The sequence below is a fragment of the Populus alba genome, chromosome 8 (assembly GCF_005239225.2).
Source record: "Populus alba chromosome 8, ASM523922v2, whole genome shotgun sequence".
NCBI classification, from domain to species: domain Eukaryota; kingdom Viridiplantae; phylum Streptophyta; class Magnoliopsida; order Malpighiales; family Salicaceae; genus Populus; species Populus alba.
Genome location: NC_133291.1, coordinates 10,662,385 through 10,683,296, shown reverse-complemented (window position 1 = coordinate 10,683,296; position 20,912 = coordinate 10,662,385). Strand labels below are relative to the sequence as shown.

Genomic DNA, 20,912 nt, shown 5'->3' with positions numbered 1-20,912 from the left:
GCTCATGGCTTGGAAATATAGTTGACTACACTCTGCGACATGTGTGATGCTGTTAATGCTCCGAGCTTGAAATTTCCCTCGAGTGAAATCACATTTCAAGGAATAATAAATGCCTGCAAATTGCAATCTAGAAGTTCCAATTTCGGTACCAGCAGAATGGCTTGGAATTGTTTTCATATACTTGCCATATTCTCTATATATCATGAATTTATGCTTCCCTGAAATGGACTAAAGATGTCAAAAATTTCAGTCTGCCTGTATCGTTATATATATAGCTTATATTTACCTCTATTAATCCCATGAGTACTGAATTTAATGATTATATAAATCTTTAATAACTATCATATTAATAATTATAAAACTTGAATTTAAAATCACAAAGGCTTCTTCTCTGAAAGAACATGAAGATGCTCACCATTAGCAACATTACCGGCTAATAGATCTTCTTGTGACGATGACACCCAAGTAGCTATATGAAAATCGAGTATTTTTCAATTGTAAGGCACTCACCCACACAACCGACCTTTCCTCCCTCCAAAGTTCAAATCTTTTTTTTTTTCTTAATATGGAAGGCACCTTTTTTTAAATACAATCATTCTAACTTGCTAGACAAAGATAGTTAATCTGTGTTATCTTTTTAGCATATTCAAAGCTATATGCACATTTTACATTTAAAATATAATGACGATTGAATTTTAAAAATGCCATGTGGTGTAATTCACATTTATATAAAGAAGTCTCCCCCACTATCTTGTGGATTTTTAAGACAAAATTAATGAAAGAACATAACAGCGGTGGAATTGCGTATAGCTAATAATATTTGTGGAAGAATTAATTAAAGACATGAACATCATGTAGGTTACTCCATCCATTCTATAGTTTTCGCGAGTCAACTTCAGGTTGATAAGAAAAGAAGAAAGAAACTGCTACACCCAACTGCTGGAAACTGATGGAAAAAAATAACAGAGCAAATTGAAGAGAAATAGAGCCTTCTTTCACCCATTGCCTTTTAATTCAGAGTTGGTGTAAACCATCTCCATAAAGTTTAAAGAAAAAAAGAAAAAGAACACGAATTTTGAGGAAAAGCTATGCTCTGATATATATATCCCAGATGACAAGAAACTCAAGAAGCAAACTAGAAAACCAAAAATCCTTTCAAAAGATTATAAAACAAGATAAATACTTATGTACATGAGTGGACATCTCTCAGTTTCTTGGGAATTTAATCTGTTCGTGTATACGACTTCAATGTTTTGATGGCAAGGAAGGTGTATGTGACTCCACTAGTATTGACCATAGGACGTGCACATCTTCATATTGGCAGGATTTTACATCCTCATACAGAATGTATATCCCTCGTCCTGAAACAAAAAAAATGCAACAAATTGCACTTAAATAATTATAAAATTTAGGATGAAGTTTGATTAAATGCAGCCAATTAAAATAAAATAAAATTGAAAGAGTCTTTAGTGGCACGCCCGAAAGAATGCGCAAAACGATTTCTATAGAAACATGAAAAGGAGATTGGATCTGGGTGTTTGGATTTCTTGCGAACTGGTTTTGTTTTAAATTCTAGTGGAATCATTAGAAAAGAGAGAAGAAGAAAATGCCAGGAGAAAGATGCTCGGATATTGGAACTGAAACTGTAATTTGACCAGAGATTGGCCATGAAGAAAGTCCAGTGCCAATGGTAGGATGTTGCTTGATCATTCTCTAATAAACCAAGAACAATGATTAAGGTAACAAAGAAAAACCGTGCAGAAACTAGCACATAGAGAAGACAGCATGGAAATGCAGTTATAGGTGCGAAGAACATACTCTTCTTTGGAGTTGAATGTAGACGAAACCACAGCTTCTTCAATGGAGAGAGGAGGGATTGCAGCCACCCCATTTGCAAAAGTGGGTGTGGCTCATGTACAGGTGAGAGAATTGGAGGGAGGGGAATAAGACAGAAGAACTGTATAGTTTGCTTGGACAGGGGTGCACTTAAGGCCAACACTGTTGCTAGCCAAGACACATTTACATTCCCTTGCCGGCCAATCATGCATTTCACATTTTGCTCTTGTTGCAGTGTCATTGTCAAGCCCTTTTTCCCTTGTAGGAGAAGAAGCCACCTCACCAATCAGCAGTGCTTTGTACACTTTCCACAGACTCTCTTGATCTCTTGTATATAGTACATATACACATCCCCATATTTTCACAAACTTCCCTTGTGCCTCAAGCCTCATATCTCTGGAGTCTTTACTGTTGTTGTATAACAAGTTGGATAGCACACGGTCTTGTGTGGGGCTTATTTGTGTTTCAAGTAAGCACAATCTTCCTTCAAGAGTCTTGTTCTACAAGAGTCCCTCCCCGTGTCTCCACCTGTCCACTGAGCGCCTTTAAAGAAGAGTTTGTATGAGACGAGTCGACCAGGAATGCCAAACTTTGTCCATGGAATTGATACCTTCAACATCTCATCAGTTAAGTGTAGATAGAAGAGAAATACAGAGAGTACAGAACTGATAAATGTTGAATCATCGATCTTAGCTGATGTTCTTGAAGTATGAGAGTGAGAGGCAATGCCTGTAACAATGAAGACTCTCTTGCGTCACTTTTTAGGTGGAATTAATGATCGGGTACGTAGTGGAAATATGCTGAAGATCGATTATGGTGGAAACTGGAAACCCTCTTAACCCTTCCAGTTACTCTATGGAAATCAATTAGTTCTTTACCTTTCGATTGTTAGATAATAAGATAATTTTGTTATGTAGGCCAGGCCAGGTGAAGCCATCTTTGAGGCCGCGAATGTTGTTTTTAACCTAAGCCGAGCTCAGTAAAAGCTCAGCCATCGAGTGTGGGCTAGCCTACAAAAGAGCCTTATCCTGGTACACTTTATCTGAGACACTGGGAGCTAGAAATAATTAGTCTTTTTTTTTTTTTTTTTTTGTGATATAAGATCGAATATAAACATAAATTATTTAACATTTGATAAAGGCAAGGGATAAGAAATTCTGAGGCAGCCAGTTTATTTTCCTCCGAGCATACAGAACATTTTGGAATGGGCCTATTTTACATAGTGCAAGTTTGCCTCATCTAGAAGAACGCAAATGATGGCCTGGGTTATCAGGTGTATGCGCCGACTCCAAGCAATTATTTTGTTGTAATGCTGTTAATTTCGAAATGTCCCTTCCAAAAATTAGTTTTGTAAGCAGTGAGAAGACGCTTTTGTAATTATATTTGAGTGTTTTTAATACATGTTTTTTTTTTTAGTATTTTTTAATTATTTAAATGTGCTAATATTAAAATAATAATAATAATAAATATATTTTTAAATAAAAAATACTTTTAGCTCGAGATTTGGACAGTAAATCTCGAGTTTGAGTCAGAGCATGCGCTTCCTGTAAGAGCTTGGGACAACCAAGCAAAGCAAAACCAGAAAAAAAAATTAAAAGGGGTCAAAATATTAGTTGTTTTATAATTTAAAATAAATATATTAATATTATGAAGGGAGGAGCTAGAAAAAAAAAATTCCTTGCAGGGACCTCAGCCCCTTATAGCCCCCTACCTCCGCTCTTGTAGTCAATGTTTTACTTGCTCACCTGGATCCATAAATTGCGTATAAAATGATGATTATTGATTCATTATTCAAGAAACTCATTCAAACATTTATACTATGAATTGTTAAAATTATTTTTAATTATCATATTTTAATTTTGAAATTTATGCGAAATCAGCATGTAGACTTCACAATTATATTGAACAATTTCCTCGATGGCAGGCTCGATACCCGCATTAATATATATATATATATATATATATATATAAATTCCCCGGCTGATTGCTGTTCGTCCATCTGATCTCTTGGCTGGAAGTCATGCGCCATGATAGTGTGGACAACTGCAAGCCACGCCATGTCCTGCCCTCTGCATCGATATCTTGTAGCAATAAAAACTAGATATAAAGTTAGAATACAACCAACGTGCAAGGATCCAAGCATATGATAAAAGAGATTTTAGTGGTGGTGGGATTTCTGGGGACTGCAAGCCCCACGGACAAACTGCACTACGCGGCACCGCATTAACCACAATGTAATCCATGTGAGTGTATAATTAATGTAACCAGGCAACATCGAATCCAAAAGAATTGATTTCGCATTATGATGCAGATGAAAAGGCACTCGATGCTATGGCCCTTTAATTTGTTGCCTTGATATCGCATCCTGCAGAATCTTGTGCATTTTGGAATTGCGTCCACAACGAGTTTCATGTAATTTGATATTTTTTATTTTAAATTATTTTTATATGTTGTTTTTTTTTTATGATGTATGTATGAAAATATTTTTAAAAAATAAAAAAAATATATATTATTTTAATGTATTTACAAATAAAAACCACTTTAAAAAACAACCATTATCACACTTTTAAATACTTCATAAACAAAGATAAGTCAATTCTGGAAATCTCAAGCTCCAGGTTACCCGGTTGCCTAACTCATATCTCAATTCAATAGTTTATACTTTTAGGTGAGGTACTAAAATATGATTTATATTATTTTTTAACAAATTCTTTCAAGTGGCTTGAAACTTGTACAAATTCATATTATCTTATGTTTATTTTTTATCAAATAAATAGAAATAGTAAGATTCAAACTCGTGACCGTTTGATTATTAAAGCTCTGAGATCGTGTTAAAGAATTATTTCAATCTAATAACTTAAATTTTTATATGAAATTTAAAAATATAATTTATATTATTTTCTAATAGATCTTCTATAGCTTATTGTTAATGAAATTAGAATTTACAAAAAAGAGCAGGAAAGAATTAGAAAATCCCTTTCATCCCTGAAAATCCCCTCTTCATGCGGCTGAGTACAAACGGACACGATCCATCCGTTATCAGTTCTGTCCAAATCAAACACGGTAAGGGAGGAAAGGGCCCTGCCAGTAATGTTGGTTACTGGCCTCTTTTCTTCTCCCATCTACTGCGTTATTTTAAACAAAAACAGTGTTACCCTTTTCACCATAAGCCATTCTTATAATCCTATTTCTTTATATATATATATATATATATATATATATATATATATATGGGAACCGCATAAATGCACATGCATGTGAACAGAGAAAGAGGGAATAGAAGGCAGGGAGGGAAGCACTGTTGTGTAACACATCGTTTGAATTTAAAAGGGGTGTTTGTTGATTAAACCATGATAAACATGTACCTTTGTATTCTTTGGGGCTGTCAGGGACATCTCTGAAGGGAGGGTACGGTGTTTCAAATTTTGAAATCTCACACAAAGGGGTAGGTGAGAGGAGAAAAAACAAAGGATTAAGGAGGCAACTTTAGGACAATAGGGCCACGTGGGTGGGCATGAAGGCAACAAAATCATATCACAAGCACACACCTACTTACTTGGAAAAAAAAACACCCGATAATACTAGGATGAGAAATCCTTGCTTTGTGAAGATGGGAAGAGCAAGAAGCTAGGCTAGAAGGTTCTCTCAGGTGTAAGGAGTGGAATCTCTCTCTTTCGTGAATGGAGACAAGAGGAAACAAATCTCTCACTAAATAACACCTTTTGTGATTTTTAATGTAATTAGCACGATAAAGCTTACACTTTACTTTGGAAAGCCCAATTTACCAGCCTAAACTACGCTTCGGCTATCCCAACCCAAAATCTATCTTAAGCCCCGCAACAAAACCCTCCTTTTTCGGTTTTTCAGCGTGTTTGGTTGCATGGTTTAATTTAATTTAATTTTGTTAAATTTTTTTTATTTGTTTATTTTATTTTTATGTACTGGTGTAAGAAATAATTTTTTAAAAAATATTATTTTAATATATATTTAAAAAAAAACCTATCATCAAACTCTTATATAGATACTCCACGTAACCAATCAAGACAATTGTCTCCTTTTTCTGCTGGAATAGCATGTATCCAAGCGCTACTCTAGTGTGAGTTTTAAATTTCCTTTTTTCTTATCCATAGCAAATCTTGTGGTGAAAATGAATAATATTTTTTCATTGATTAAGTTAGCTAACACAACACTCCCTTCAAGCCTTTTATTTTATGTGTTGAGAGTCAATTATCGTTTGAAAATGCAATGTATAGTAACAAAATCATTATTTCTTATGTTTTTAATAACAAAATATCTTCATCAAATACATATATTTTTTATTAATATAAATATTCAGCTTAATTTATGTATATCTTAATTAATTTTACCAGCTCTAAAATTAACATAAAATTTCTAAAGATTCAAACTTATAATTTATATAAAATAAATTTAAAATTTCAAAAAAGTATTTATTGTTTCAGGTGGTTGTTGTAGAATTTTTAGTAAAATGACACGGCGGATCAAGGGAAGAAAATATACAATGAGCCATTAATGCGGCGGGAAACTGGAAACCAAAAGCTCCTATGGCGCGTGGATTAGCTCAAATCAAATAAAACCATGACGTTTTGTGCATGAAGGTCGTGGTTCAAGTCTTTTCATTCTGACTTTGAGGGGCATGATTGTGAGTCTAGAAGCTCTTCAAAGTTTCGCCTGCTTCAAATTAAATTCGAATAAAAGAAGTTAACTAATTCTACCAAATTTTATTTATAATCTATTTGCCGAGCCTTTTTTGAAATTACGACAAAGATGGTTTTTTAAGTTTTTTTTTCATATTAAAATAATTTTTTATTTATTTTTAACACCAACCCATTAAAATAATCTAAAAATATTAAAAATATATATTTAAATCACGATGCAACTTCATAAACAAACACTGCCAGTTAATAAAATCTTTGTAATTATATCAAGTAAAGATCGACACGTGGAGAATATTCGGAGTTTAGTGCGTGTCTTGACTCTGGTGGCAAGATGTAGGAAACGAAGGTCCACGCCGTAACAACAACGGAATCAGGCATTGCTTCGTCAATCTTTAGCTACTAATGGACAAATATGAAGGTTTTGACTCGTAGAATTATGTGCATTGGATCATATAAAATTCGGATTCAATATATGCATCGCCGTGTTTGGTCATTCAGACAACAGAGAGTACATAATTATAGCTCGGTAGATTCATGTTAGATCGATGTTAGAATCTCTAATTTGTTCGTGTATATTTTTATCCAGTTCGACCTTCATAAAAGCTACACTAACATTTTAATAACTAAAATCAAACATCCTATATTTTTGTAACCTTAACATGCAATGATGAGAGCATACATTTCTTGCACCCAGAAAAAGAACAAGATGTTACACAGTACACAATACTGTCGTGGACGCAAACATGACTCGCAGACTCAATTTTCTGCACTGCAATTGCTCAGAAATTGTTTTTTGATTTTTTTCTACTTATTGTTATTGTCTATTTAGTTTAGTGAAACATTTATTTTTTATGGTGATTTTATTTGTTTAGGATTTTTTGTAAATTTGTTTTTAGAATTCCTAAAGCTTTTTTGGTTGGTTTTTAATATTACTTAATGGGTTTTTAAAACAGCATAAAAATAAAAAAAAATTAAATAAAATTAATAAATTTTCTATAAACACAATTCAACCCTAATTCTAAACGCAACAAACTAAAATTCCTGTGTGCTATCATATTTCAGCTATTATTTTGAATTAAAATCTTGTTGTCTTGCATCAATGACTAAAACCCATCAATCAATAGCACCATTTGTTGGTGCTTTCAAAATAACACAAAAATAGTTCGTGTGCTGATCTAATATTTGAAACAACAGAACATTATCCCTTTCTCTTTTTTCGTCGAACAACGCTAAATGCATGCATGCCTTGTACACCCAAAAACGAGAAACGAACAAATTAAGCAGAAAAGAACTGCTCTATTACCCACAAGTGGCAATATTGTACCATCCATAATGTATCAATTTCCCGACCAAAATAAAATATGCATCCAAGTTCCAACTGCAACTATAGCATGCATGAACCAGATCAAAGCAGGGGGAAAAAAACACTGTTTACTGCGATTCAATATCCCAAAATATCCACTCACGGGAGTCCTTCGATCTCACTGTTCATAGTCCTTTGCCTTCGAAGGTTATCATTACATGGGCAGCGAAGAAAATTACCAAAAATAATGAAAACAATATAGTACCGTTGTACTCGAGTTTAATCAATGCCGCTGTGCCAATGCCCCCTGCAGCTTTCTCCTTTATTTTTTCTTTTACATTTTTTTTTATAAAAAAACTAGCAGTTCATTTCCCATAAATGAACTCTTTAATGAACCCGAAAAGAGAAATCGATATTCTACTAAACAAGTGTGAAACTAAACGCGTGTCCTAAAAGAAATAGAGCTAGGACGCTAGAGAAAGATACAAGAAAAGAAATCATCAACGGATGGAGGCGGTGACGTTTTCCGTTGCGGTCACTAGCAAAATCATAATGGACATTATAATAAAATAACACTATAGTTCTTTTCTTTTTTTTCTACTTCAAAGAAAAGGATTTATATATATCTTTGACATTGTTAAGAATTTCTTTATTGGTTCTGTATGCTGCATTTTATAACGGCGTTATTAGCCATCGTTTGCTATATATAGGACCCTAAGTCCCCTACTATCTTTATTCAAAGTTGCCAGTTTCTACTTCTACCTAAGCAACTTTCTCTCCCTCTCTCACTGCAAGTTCAAGTTTTTAATGGTGGCGTGAGGCAGAAGTTTGGCATATTGGTTTTCTCTTGATCTCACACTGTTTTCTCTCGAAATGGGCAAGAAAGAACAGCATCAACAACAACAACGGCAGAAAGATCACAAGGACAATGATAGAGTTGAAGCTGTTCTCAAGCTTCTAAGAAAACAAGCTACACTCACTGTTAAACAGGTGGGCTTCTGTTATTTTCACTGTTCACTTTCTGCTCTTAAACCAAGATATATATTATCACACTGTTCACTTTCTGTTACTATCACTCTTTTAACTTAAAACTTTTTCTACAGTACTGCGAGCAAGTGTGTTTCATGATTTTCCTGTTACAAGCTTATCATTTGTTGTGCTTGGTCTTCATCGATCTCTTTAGGGATTACTATATATGAATCTCTCTGATATGTGACTATTAATTGACAGGAGAAGTTCTGCAACAATGCTTGTGTAGAGAGGTTTCTAAGAGCAAAAGGTGATAATGTGAAGAAAGCTGCTAAGCACTTAAGGGCTTGCCTTTCTTGGAGAGAGAGTGCAGGCACTGGTATCATAACCTCCATTTCTCTTTTCCATATTCTTCTATTCATTCAAAAAAATTTGCTCTCTATTTGTTCGCTACCACTCTCTTTCTTACAACCATCCTTTCTTTTTGTTTCGTTATGCTCGTGGAATCTTGCTTTTCTCAGTTTAATTAGTTGAATATTTGGGCGTTAAAGTAAACATCACTGTAATCATTGATCTTATATTTCAAAATAAAGAATCGAAATTTTATCATTGCAAACTCTTTTCTTTCCTGATTCATATGGTCTTGAATGGACAGAGAATTTGATAGCAGATGAGTTCTCAGCTGAGCTCGCTGAAGGAGTTGCTTATGTTGCTGGTCATGATGAAGAATCCAGACCTGTTATGGTGATTTTCAATTCCTTATCTCGCTCCCTTTATTAACTTTTTTTTTTTCTTCAAGAAAGAAATATCAAGAGTGAATAAGCTTACACAAATTAATTGGAAATAACCTCTCTTTTTTTCCTTTTACATGTTTCTTGTAGATTTTTCGTATTAAACAAGATTACCAAAAGCTCCATTCACAAAAACTGTGAGTGTAAATTTTATTTTGCTCATTTAATTTATATCTGTTTTTTTTTTTTAAAAAAAAAAAAAACTAATTTATTTCTCTTGTGATATATATATAATCAGGTTCGCTCGGTTGCTGGTGTTTACACTGGAGGTGGCAATAGGGACCATGCCTAAAAACGCTGAACAATTTGTTCTCCTCTTTGATGCAAGTAAGTAGTAGTATCACGCTTTGGATTTTTTGAGTGTTTTCTGATCGACCAGGATTTGAAAATTGAGGAGGCACTTTTGTTAGAGTTGCACACTGGTAAAGCAGGCTACCTAAGCTAATCTAGGAGACCACGGGCACTCAGAGGCGTCGGAGAACCGCCTGAGATGTGAGATATTTTCAGACGATTGCCGGGGTGCCCCTCAAGTGTCACATTCACATTCATGGTTGCCTTAGTGGTCAGATATATATATATGTAGGGGGGTATTCAGGAATTGAAGCTTGTATACTCTCCTAGAATTCCTTAAAAGCATTGATCCTCACACAGATTGCAACAGCATTCCCCTTTTTTGCATTGCGAAATGCCAGCACAATTATTAAATATAATTCCCTACAATGCACAGGCTTTAATAGTTGATACTACTCATAATTCACAATCCACATTTCCTTTTCCGAATGTTCATGATGGGTGTGCACTAGCTCTTAATTAATTGCAAATGTACAGGCTTTTTCAGGTCAGCATCGGCTTTCATGAATTTATTGCTTGGAACGATGAAAATCGTGGCTGAGTACTACCCAGGCAGGCTTTACAAGGCTTTCGTAATCGACCCACCTTCTCTCTTCTCTTGTTTATGGAAGGTAAAAATTCAAAAACTTGTGGAAGTCTTAGAGTGTGGGTGTTTAACGTTAACCTGCTGGACCTGGAAGTAGTTGTAACCTGGTCGACCAACTTGGTGTTCTGCCTTTCTAGTTACATGGGCCACTAAAGCTCAAGTCAAATCTGCAGCCCTTTCCAAGGTGTCCACTAGCTTGTTTCCACACTGTTTTTTATACTGTGGAGCAGGGACGCTGAAAAATGACCATTGAATTTGAAACTATAGTTTATACTGTGAAGCTGGCACGCTAAAAACTATACTTTATTTGCGTCGGAGAATAAAAAAAATGTCATAGTTTTTTCTTTAAAATGGAGTAAGTTAGATATCGTTGTTATAGTTAATTAGGAATTTGTGACTTTTACTTGCTTTATTTTGTGCCAAGTGATACTTCAATGTGAATTTGAAAATAGGGACTTGGAATTAGGTTGAAACGAGTTTTGTCTAAGAGCGACCCGCTTTAATTTTCCACAAGTGTTGACTATATAGTTTCATGGTTGCAGGGTGTCCGTCCATTTGTTGAGCTATCAACGGCCACGGTGGTGGTATCCTCACTAGACTTCGAAGAATCACTGGAGTTCAATGACTTCTCCTCCTACCCACGTGCCTCCTCCCTCCGATTTGATCCTTCCTCTATCAACTCAACGGCAAAGATTGGCTCTTCATCCAGATTTTCCTTCACCGTGTCCCACCATTTTGACTCGCTCAAGCCTTGGCACTTATCTTTGACCGACACGTCGTCATCTAAAGTAGGACCAACCAGCCTCTCCCATCTAGGCCCTGCCCTAGTCTCTCCCCTCAACGCTAGGTCCTACTCTTTTGCATCACCAGTTGCCAGAGCCCCACGTGGCAGCATCAATGGTTGCAGCTACACCAGGCCATCCAAGAAAAGTCTGTTCCCATCAACCCCTTTGCCACAGCGTGTCACCGAAGGAGACCCTATCAAGATCTCTCTCCCGCGGACCCCACGCCCCTCGTTCCTCCAATCACCTGCCTTGTTTTTCAAGAAGGAGTGCCACGTCAGTAAGGCAGACAGGTCTCGAGAATCGTTCGTACCGTTTTTTAAGTTTTATAGAAGGCCGTACGATGAGATGATTTATAGGTCAAAAATGCGGCCCCCACTTGGTGGACTAATATCCATTGTCTCCCCTCACATCAGACGGCGCCACGTCTCAGTATCTCAACGGTTCTAACACCCAGAAGAAAGAAAAACAAGAAGAAAGAGAGAGTACAACAGGCATCGTCCTACCTGCTGCTCTTGCATTTAACTAATGTGTCAAAATGTCAATGGCAAATGACACTAGTACAAATAATTTGATTAATTATGGCGCATTGATTGACCCAAGTGAAAAGGAGAGACGACGTGCGAGGTGGGATATCAAATCCTGTGCACCGTCTCTAATCTTGAGGTCATCTGTGACCTCGCCAGCAAATTCTATACACCACAAAGTCTTGGGTTCTGGGATGGTTAGGCATGGGAAGGAGGCTGCGTGGTTGAAACGGTGAACATTTTTGCATTGGAAATCATATGTCTAGATGGTGAAGTCTAGCAAGCGCAGGAGATAGAGATATATATATTGTACCAAGAAAACCACGTAAGCGTTGAAAAAAGTCTGTCAAGTTAAATTCAAAACTTATATGTATAATATATATATTTTTTATTTTGCGAAGTTTTGTGGAGAATCAAGGGGCTGTTTTTGGGTTGGACTTTGTTTAAAACTTTCATCATGCGTTCTTCTACTTGTAATTTTGTAATAGTTATCCAGTTTGTATTATGATCGGTTTCAACGATGGCAGAGTTGGTGGTAGGAATATGTGTCGTGTTTTGCTGTTTGAGAAGTCAAAATGGAGCTTCCGTTCCATGTAAACAGAAGTAACAGCGCGTGTATTGGGAATTGAACTTAAATTTGGCAAATATATAATACTCATATATATGTTTTGGGATATGGAGTTTGTCATCTACTATATGTCGTCGGGGTATCAAGGGTTCTCTTTGCATAGAAGTGACGTTAGAGAGAGACTTGTAGTCTTTGTATTTGGACTCTAATTTAACTTCACTACTCCCCAATTTGGTCCTGTTCTTAAGCTTGAGATTAGGTTCAATGTGGACAAATTGGAGGCAGTGTGTTCAGAGGCAGTGTTGTATTTGGAGTTTTTTCGTTGTCTGTTCCGGGATTTCAAAGTGTCCCTTTCGTTTGTTTTCTCAGGGTTTCACCGAGGCATGGTGTGAAGGATAGACCAGAGATTTTAGCATCCTTACACCTCTGGTATATGTGGGATTTTGTTTCTGACTTTATGATGCATTTACAAAGAAGACAAAGCACAAAAGAATTTAGCACAACATCATCATCATCATCAAGTGGACAGCACTTATTTCTCAGATGGGAATTATTACGATCAGTGTCTTGGTCCTATCCCATGTGAGATTCGCCCAGTCATATATAGCTTTTCTTGTTGCGTGTGGTGCCCTAGAATATAAGGAGATGAGGGAAGTGTGGGGTTTACATATTATATGTCGATGACATTTTTCACTTCCGTCCTTTTAAAAAAAAAATTAGTAATTACTAAAATCAGAGAAATGCTAATAACAATGTCATCTCGAAGGGCATTCGTAGTTTAGTAGATGTGGGTTATTTGCGGTGATAGGAACTTCCGTCCTTTTGAAAAAAAAATTTAGTAATTACAAAATCAAAAGAAATGCTAATAACAATGTCATCTCGAAGGGCATTCGTAGTTTAGTAGATGTGGGTTATTTGCGGTGATAGGAAAGTCACCGGTCACTGCCGCGGCCTATGCCCCGTATATCAATGAAATGAGTGGCAGGCCTAGGAGATCAGAGTGCATGGCAAAATCGAGCCCAGTAAGAGAAAACTAAAGCCCATCTGTTAGGACTTAAACAAGGCATAGTCTAATGAAAGATGTTGCGGCTCCGAGACGAGGACATAGCGAGGGTAGACGTTGATCAATAAAGGGGACCCTATACTGTACAAATAACGGTGAGGTTATTCATAATTTTGTCCACCGATTTGCAAATTGACCAGCTGAGGGAGGAGAGGAGCTCCCTCCAACTTTATCCCCGACCGCCGTCTTCCTTACTGTATTGTAGAGGTTGCCAATTGCTTGTTGTACAATGGATTGAACAACACCAGAAATTGCGTTATTGCCAACACAAATATATCGGAACCGAACACCTATTTGAACATAAGTATGTGGTCTCGAAACCATTTGTCAGCTGGATCCTGGCTGGATGCTACATGGGCAAGTGCCTCGTTTGGAACCCCAATGGTTACAGCCAAGTTGGTTCCACTTAGTGCTTTTAAAACCTCCATATTGGCATCATAGTCCCTGGCTAATGAAATTGCATAATTTATGTCCTTTGCGAGGACATCGATTACTCGTTTCGGGGATGGGAGATTATCTCCATTTCTTCGATGAATAATACAAGCATCACCACCTGAAAATTGTCCACATGAAGCAAAAAAAAGTTAATTGACAGATATGTCACAGATCCAGAGGTTTTATGACGTACCTAGTGCGGAAGAAGAATATAGGGTGTTTTCAGTTGATAACATCTGCAGCACGCAACCTGTGGCTGTGTTAACAGCAGTTAGAATAGTAATGTCACATGAGGGGTATTAGTTGATATATAGAAGAATATACGATTCAGTTCACTTTTCTTCATCCCTCTGTTCTCTATGTTTTCAGCAACCTTAACATTTTAGTGCATGATTGATTTCTTAATTAGCATTGGAAATTATGCATCTGCTCTAGGATTGGAGGGGGGTTACTCTCTCCTAAGACCATGGAGATGTGAATTCCAGCCCCAGTTAGCATCATGATCCACCTGACATCTTGATATGTTGATTGCCTGGTAAACACACCGAAGCAAACAGATAAAGAGAATAGATTAAAAAATTCAGGCTGGAAGTAATCAAGAATTAGTAGTAATTAGCAACAACAAAACCTCAGCTGCTCTGAAACCCTAATTCTCAAACTCCTTTCCTCCCACTAATTTTTATACAGTATCTTTTGTAATAAACAAACATTTTTATTCAGGGAGTATTTAGAATATTGTGATATTATGCACTAAATTGTACTAGTGTAAACATCGAAAACCTATTTTTTAGGATCTGTTATACTGGGAAACAAAATAAATCTAGTAAATAAAATCCTTACCTATTACTATTTTGATTTTCCAAGCACCTGCATCACTACCTTCTCACAGAATTTGAAATAGAGCAGAACATTGACAAGAATTTAGTCGTGATATATTACGCGCAATTGCTGGCTCTGTAGGGCGTGAATAGCAACTCTATCGTCTGCACTCCAGGACAACACATCAGTCTCTGCAACCAAACGATGGTTATAAAGCGTTGTGCATTCGTCATAGTCCTTGTTCTCATCTATTAAAATTTCCACGTAAATTCAAATGAACACTTATGCCCGGCCTTGTGCAAGGATGAACAAAGAGGCACCGCCAACCATTGAGAAAAGAAGATGAGAAATGCCTGCATAAACCGTGATTCGTATAGAAGCCTGCATAGTCAACGTGGAAGCCTTTCTACCAAACGTGTAGCTAGAAATTTAAAAAGATTGAAATTGCGCATGAAAATAATATTAAATTAAAGTCAATATACAATTACATGTATTATTTCCTCGCAGCTAGTTACGTTTCTATAAGAACAACTTTTCTTTCCGACTGACTCCATCTGGAGTCACCCTCGACTTCACATCTTCTTCTGCACGGTAACTAGGTCAAGAGTTGAACCGTAAGTCCTGTTCAGGGCCTCAGCACACCAGCCATGCCCATCATCAACTGTAGGCATCCTGACTTCCATAAACGGTGCCATTGGCTGATCTGTCCCTGGCATCACCACTCCAGCAAAAACTCTAAGTGCATTTGAGGCATCGATGTCCATGCACACATTTATCTCTGGAATTCCTTTGGGTGCTGCCGGAATTCCCATGATCTTGAAATAGCCCAGAAGATGATTCTCTTCCACCTTTGTCCCCTCACCTTCATAGACGAGGATTAGAGCCTCGGTTTGGTTATCATGGGTGGTTGTGAATATTAACTCTTTCCTTGCTGGCATTGTCGTATTTCTAGGTATGATTGGGACAAAGCTGTTTCCATCTGCTCTAATGCCGACGCCAAGGGGGGTAGCTTGGATTGTTAACAGATCCAAACTTCCAAAAGGGTCACTGATTCCTGATGCAACTGCTCCCTCTAGCGCTGCCCCACATACTGCAGCTTCCAATGGATTTATCACTTTGTACAGTTCCTCCTTCTTGCATACACCCTTGACAACATTTCTTATATTTGGGATATATGAACACCCGCCTACAAGTATTACATCAGTCAAATCCTCTCTGTCTACCTTTGAGTCACGCAAGCACCGTGTTAACAGGCTTTCACACTTTTCAAACACCTTCAGGTTCACTTCCTCAAATTCCTCCCTAGTGACCACCTTACATATTTTGGATCCATTTCTCAAATCAACATCCACCTGAACACTGCTCTGTGAAGAGAGCCTATGGATAGCATCTTCAGTTGCTACTCGAAGCAACCCCAATGATTTGATCTCGTTGATTCCATGGCTGAGGAAAAGGTTCTCTGAATTTGGTAAGAGATGCTGCATCATGTTTTGCAGTATGTCTTCTCCTCCGATGGCAGCTCCTGCTAGGGCCTTGATCTGTGAAACTCCTCCAGCAGTGGCAGTAACAGCTACATCACAGTACCCAGCCCCCATGTTAAATATAAGGGCATTCTTCTCACTTCCACTGCCCATATTCTCGTGTACAGTCTGTTGCTGCTGCTGTGCGTATAACAATGCCACAGCAGTCGGTTCAGGCATCAACCTGAGGACGTGGAGGCCAGCCATGGCACAAGCACGCTCAATCCGTGTCAACTGGAACCTACTAAATGACACTGGAATGGTTAGTACGACATTTCTTATGGGCCTCTTCAACTGGACTTCAGCCATGGCTCTTAGTTCGACCAGAAATATTGCAAGGACTTCTTCAGGAGTGGTGGATCTCCAAGCATTGCTCACTAAAGCTGCAATAAATGGGCGAACACCAATATCCAAAGTTTGCACCAAAAATGGAAGCCTTTTGCTTGCATGAACCACAGGATCAGTATCCACTCTGCCAATCAAGCGTTTCATATTGAAAATTGCAGCTCCAGATAGTATTTCATATTCATGAGAGAGCTGATTGCTGACTCCACCTGAAGGGACTTCATCCTTGAAGGTAACATATGATCGCATCAACTTTTGATTTCTGGTGTTCTTTAGGAGCTCTACCTGGGAGCCATTCCAGACTGCAACACTGCACTTTGAAGTCCCAATGTCAATTCCAATGGCAGTTTCTGGAAAAGCTGATGAAGATTTCTCCTCCCCGGTGGTTTCACTGTCAGATGCAACTGTGTATTGTGGTTCTGCCATTCCTGTATTTTGACAAAGAAATAAGGGAGTTGCTCGTCAGGAACTGAAAACAGAGTAATAAACATCAGTTATAAAAACTACCTAAAACATATATGCAATACAAAGATGCTAAGGAAAAATGCCAGAACTGCAACTGTGAATTAAGTTTTCTATACAAAATCAAGATGATATATGTTGTATGTTGTTTATGTCCTATTTTTGGAGCAATAGGTGAGTCAGTACACCTCTGATAATTTAAGTTAATACCATCACCTTCCCCACAGATTTACAAACTGGAAAAGATGAGGGTAACTTGAAAAGCACTATCTCCCTAATTCCAGTTCAAGTTACATAAACTGAGCGCATTTGGGCTCCAGACACCCAAAAATTAAGAAAACAGTCTCACCGAACATGAAACTGTTCTACAATGGATCGTTTTTTTTTTTTTTTGGAGAACCTTTAGGGACGCAAGAGTATGCTTAGCACTTGGTGCATTACTTCCACAAAGCAGACATCGTCATTTACACTGTACAAGAAAATGACACCGTACTTAGTCAAACAAAGTGTGTAGTACATACTACTATCCCTGTAACTGATTTCTAACACCATATAAACCTAATGTACATTAATTCAACTACCACACCGGGCATCCTCCATCTTCCTACACAGGGAATGTAACCGACTATCCAAAAAGACAGAAAGAACAAGGGCACAGTTAATTTCAAATGAGTACAGTTGCAAACCTAAAAAATAATCGGGCGTTTCCTAGCAAATGGGTTCTTGAGAATAAATTCAAATTTGAGGCTGAAAACAATAACTCAACTTCAATTAAATTGCAAAAAAATATAGTTCGCGTCGGTATTTCAACAAACATCTGCAAGACATTCTTCATCTGAACAAGTAAATCGACATGAAATGATGAAATACCCGAAACCAATCTATAAAATGACATAAAAGGAATTCCAATATCACTTGATAGCTGAAACAGACATTATAGAGGAAGCATAAGCATTCGATTGGTTTAAGAGAAGGAAATCTCGTATGAGAAGTCATGCTGGCAACAAACTAAAGCAAGCCAAAGCTAGTGATCATTTACTTCAAGGACAATAAAATAAGAAGCAAAAATTAGTGCAAATTAAAAAAAAAAAAAATCATTAGCTAGAGAGATGCTAACCTGATTAGTAATTCTTAATAGAAAATATTATTTTTGTGCGCAAGAAGATCACAAATAGAAATGATCAGAGGTTGTTTGCTATTGATAGTAGAGATCAGGGAGGGAAGGGGTTGTAGGTAACAAGTAAAGAGGAACAGATAAAGAGACAAACAGCATAGAAGGAACGAGAAGGAGACGATCTGGTTGATGAGATGAGAGAGCATGCAAAGGTGGTTAGGTGTCCCACTCATGTTCTAGAATTTCCCCGATGGACTGAGAGAGCTTTTGAACAGCGAAAGCCTTTTTTTAATATACAAAACTTGTAGATGTTATTACCACGCCACTGCGTAATGTTTGTTTGATGTTGTTTTGGATAAGTGTTTATAAAAATAATTTTTATTTAAAATTATAAAAATAGTATTTGATTTTTTTATATATTAGTATTTTAAAAAATATTTTCAAGTTAAATTCAATTTTAAAACACGTCTAAAACAAAATATCTAACAACTTAAAATAACCTTATTACTCATAATTATAATCTATCAATTGTGCTTTTAATAACTTCCTTTAGTAAAATGGTTTTAAGTTTTTGTTATTTCTAGTTATTTGACTCATATTTTTGCTAATAATTTTTTAATAAAAAAAATTAAAATATTCAAACTTTTCAAATGTATTTTTTAAAAAAATCTAATTATAAATCAAAAAATTTATACATATATTTAATAACTACTATCATATAAGTTAATAAAAACATTTAAAATTTCAATCTAATTTTTAACATAACAGTAAAATAGAGTAATGTTGCAATTACTATAATGAAACACTATTTTCCTAGTTTTTTGTATAATTTTTTTTTAAAAGTGTAAATAAAAAAAAATTACAAAAACATAAAGATAAAAACAAAAAGAATAATATAGATACATTAGCAATAACTATTCAAAGCGTAAAAAGTAAAAAATTAATATTTTTTCAAAAAAAATGTAAAGAAAAACTAAAAAAATATTAAAAAATGAAAATAAGAAAAAATAATTGTAATAAATAGGCAAGTGCAAGATGATAAAAATACCAAATATAAAAAAAATATTTTTTAAAAAATAAAAAATTAAAATTAAAATTTTTTTTTTGGACATGTGTATAATAAAAATTATTGAATTATTATACAACAGAAAAAGTAACGTTGTGCAAACCGTGTTTTTAAAAATTTTAAATTTTTTTATTTTATTTGAAGTGATTTTTTTATGTTTTTATATGTTAATATCAAAAAAATAAAATTATTTTGATGCAATTCTAGATAAAAAAATATTTTAAATCTCTATCATTATCACAATCTCAAATATATAATATCTTATTGTGTCTTGGTCCAATAAACTTCTCGACAGCCTTGAAAAAAACAATCTTTTAAGAATGGTTTAATAGACATCTCAACAATTCCTTTTAGTTTCTTTTAAGATAATAAAAAGAAGAAAGACTAAAAACACATATATTTTAAATATTTTATTTTATCTTCTATATTTAGTTCAATGTTTTTACATTGTAATACATATTTTTTTAAAATAATATATTTCAGAGGATGTAACTTGTCAATAAAATATTGTAATCTTTAATTAACATAATTTATAGTCACCGATATAAACCTTTGACAATAAAGTCATTATTACATTATAAAACAATAACAAAATATTAATAATAGTTTATAGTTTGTGATAATCGACGCTTGAAAAGTTTAAAATCATATTTCATTGAGTAACTTATTCTTAACATTTTCAATTTCTACCAATTCAACGTTGAGTTTGTAAGGATAAAAGATTACATTGACTTTGTATTTTTGAAAAATAAAGTCATAAATACTTAGAAATAATTTACTATTTTTCCTATATATTCTCATTTTTAAGAATACAGGAAAGATCCATTTCAAAGAGTCAATAAAAATAAATGGAATATTTTAAACACCATTTTGCAATGATAGAGAAAAATCAAATAAAAATGTTTAATATCACCTTTATCATTTATTTTCTTTTCCCTTTTAAATCTTAAATGAAAGGTAAATTTTAATTTCTTCGGGTATAATTTAAAAAATAATATTTTTTACAAAGCATGACTTCTGTATTTTCAATTTTTATTTTATTTTTTTCATTAAATAAATAAGTATATAAAAGGATAAAAAAATAAAAATTGTCAATAAAGAATGATTATTTAACATATTTTCATTCTTCTCTTTTTTAAATTTAAGAATGTCTAAAAAACCTTTTTTTTTCTTTTCAATTTCTTTTTCCAGTTTTCAATCTATTCTTTTTTCAAATTTGCTAGTAATTTTCAAAATTGTAGCTCTTAATTTTTTGTAATATTTTTACCTTTTTTAAAAGTTTCTTTTATTTTTTTCCAAATTTTCGAACACATGATTCTATATTTTTGACATGTATCCTCATTTAACATGAAACTTCTACGGAATTATGATGGAAGGACCATGTTAAAAAACAAATTGAATCGAGGGAGCTAATCAATTATAAAAATAGTAGTGGGATCACATGTAAATAATTAAGAGATGAAATATGTAATTATCTACTAGGTGGTCCAGTGGTAGAATTTGGGATAAAAAAATTTACTCCCTCTGTGATCTCAGGTTCAAGCGTTACTAATATGATGATCAATAGAAGTTTATATGGTCGTTAACTTCAGGATTCATGGGATTAGTCGAGATGCAAGTAAACTGATCCGAACACTTATATTAATAATAAAAAAACAAAATATATGACTGGTTTGTTGAAAATTTGTACGATGACACA

The 20,912-nt window shown here is 35.2% G+C and overlaps 2 protein-coding genes and 1 long non-coding RNA gene across 9 annotated transcripts; 1 reads left to right on the top strand and 2 right to left on the bottom strand.

The window, feature by feature from the left end:
• Nucleotides 1-972: 972 nt before the first annotated feature.
• On the bottom strand, nucleotides 973-2,130 carry LOC118055914 (uncharacterized). Its single transcript, XR_012170411.1, has 2 exons — nucleotides 1,819-2,130; nucleotides 973-1,361 (listed from the first exon to the last, which is right to left on the bottom strand). It is a non-coding gene; the product is annotated as an uncharacterized lncRNA (long non-coding RNA).
• A 6,421-nt stretch (nucleotides 2,131-8,551) lies between these two features.
• On the top strand, nucleotides 8,552-12,339 carry LOC118055907 (uncharacterized). The gene is made up of 7 exons (XM_035067943.2): nucleotides 8,552-8,805; nucleotides 9,046-9,163; nucleotides 9,440-9,528; nucleotides 9,666-9,712; nucleotides 9,814-9,902; nucleotides 10,404-10,537; nucleotides 11,055-12,339. The coding sequence occupies exons 1-7, from the start codon at nucleotides 8,689-8,691 to the stop codon at nucleotides 11,742-11,744; spliced, it is 1,284 nt and encodes a 427-aa protein (XP_034923834.1). The 5' UTR covers nucleotides 8,552-8,688; the 3' UTR covers nucleotides 11,745-12,339.
• A 1,934-nt stretch (nucleotides 12,340-14,273) lies between these two features.
• LOC118055869 (heat shock 70 kDa protein 8) lies at nucleotides 14,274-18,438 on the bottom strand. 7 transcript variants are annotated; one of them, XR_004688723.2, is made up of 5 exons: nucleotides 18,151-18,438; nucleotides 17,383-17,502; nucleotides 15,195-16,999; nucleotides 14,728-15,059; nucleotides 14,274-14,419 (listed from the first exon to the last, which is right to left on the bottom strand). XR_004688723.2 is itself a non-coding variant. In XM_035067922.2 (3 exons), exon 3 carries the CDS (start codon nucleotides 16,995-16,997, stop codon nucleotides 15,279-15,281), a length of 1,719 nt encoding a protein of 572 aa, XP_034923813.1. In that variant the 5' UTR covers nucleotides 16,998-16,999; nucleotides 17,434-17,502; nucleotides 18,151-18,438; the 3' UTR covers nucleotides 15,125-15,278. The 7 variants fall into 7 exon arrangements, 4 of the variants coding, with proteins under 4 accessions (XP_034923813.1, XP_034923805.1, XP_034923798.1 ...); XR_012170444.1 differs by having other exon boundaries at nucleotides 14,278-15,087; XR_012170443.1 differs by having other exon boundaries at nucleotides 14,278-15,059.
• Nucleotides 18,439-20,912: the final 2,474 nt, after the last annotated feature.

What these genes read in the sequence shown, in the direction of transcription:
- LOC118055907 (XM_035067943.2), top strand. Translation starts at nt 8,689, where the DNA reads ATGGGCAAGAAAGAACAGCATCAACAACAACAACGGCAGAAAGATCAC. An exon ending in TGTTCTCCTCTTTGATGCAA is followed by an intron (nt 9,903 to 10,403) that starts GTAAGTAGTAGT and finishes GCAAATGTACAG; the next exon opens with GCTTTTTCAGGTCAGCATCG. An exon ending in TCTTCTCTTGTTTATGGAAG is followed by an intron (nt 10,538 to 11,054) that starts GTAAAAATTCAA and finishes TCATGGTTGCAG; the next exon opens with GGTGTCCGTCCATTTGTTGA.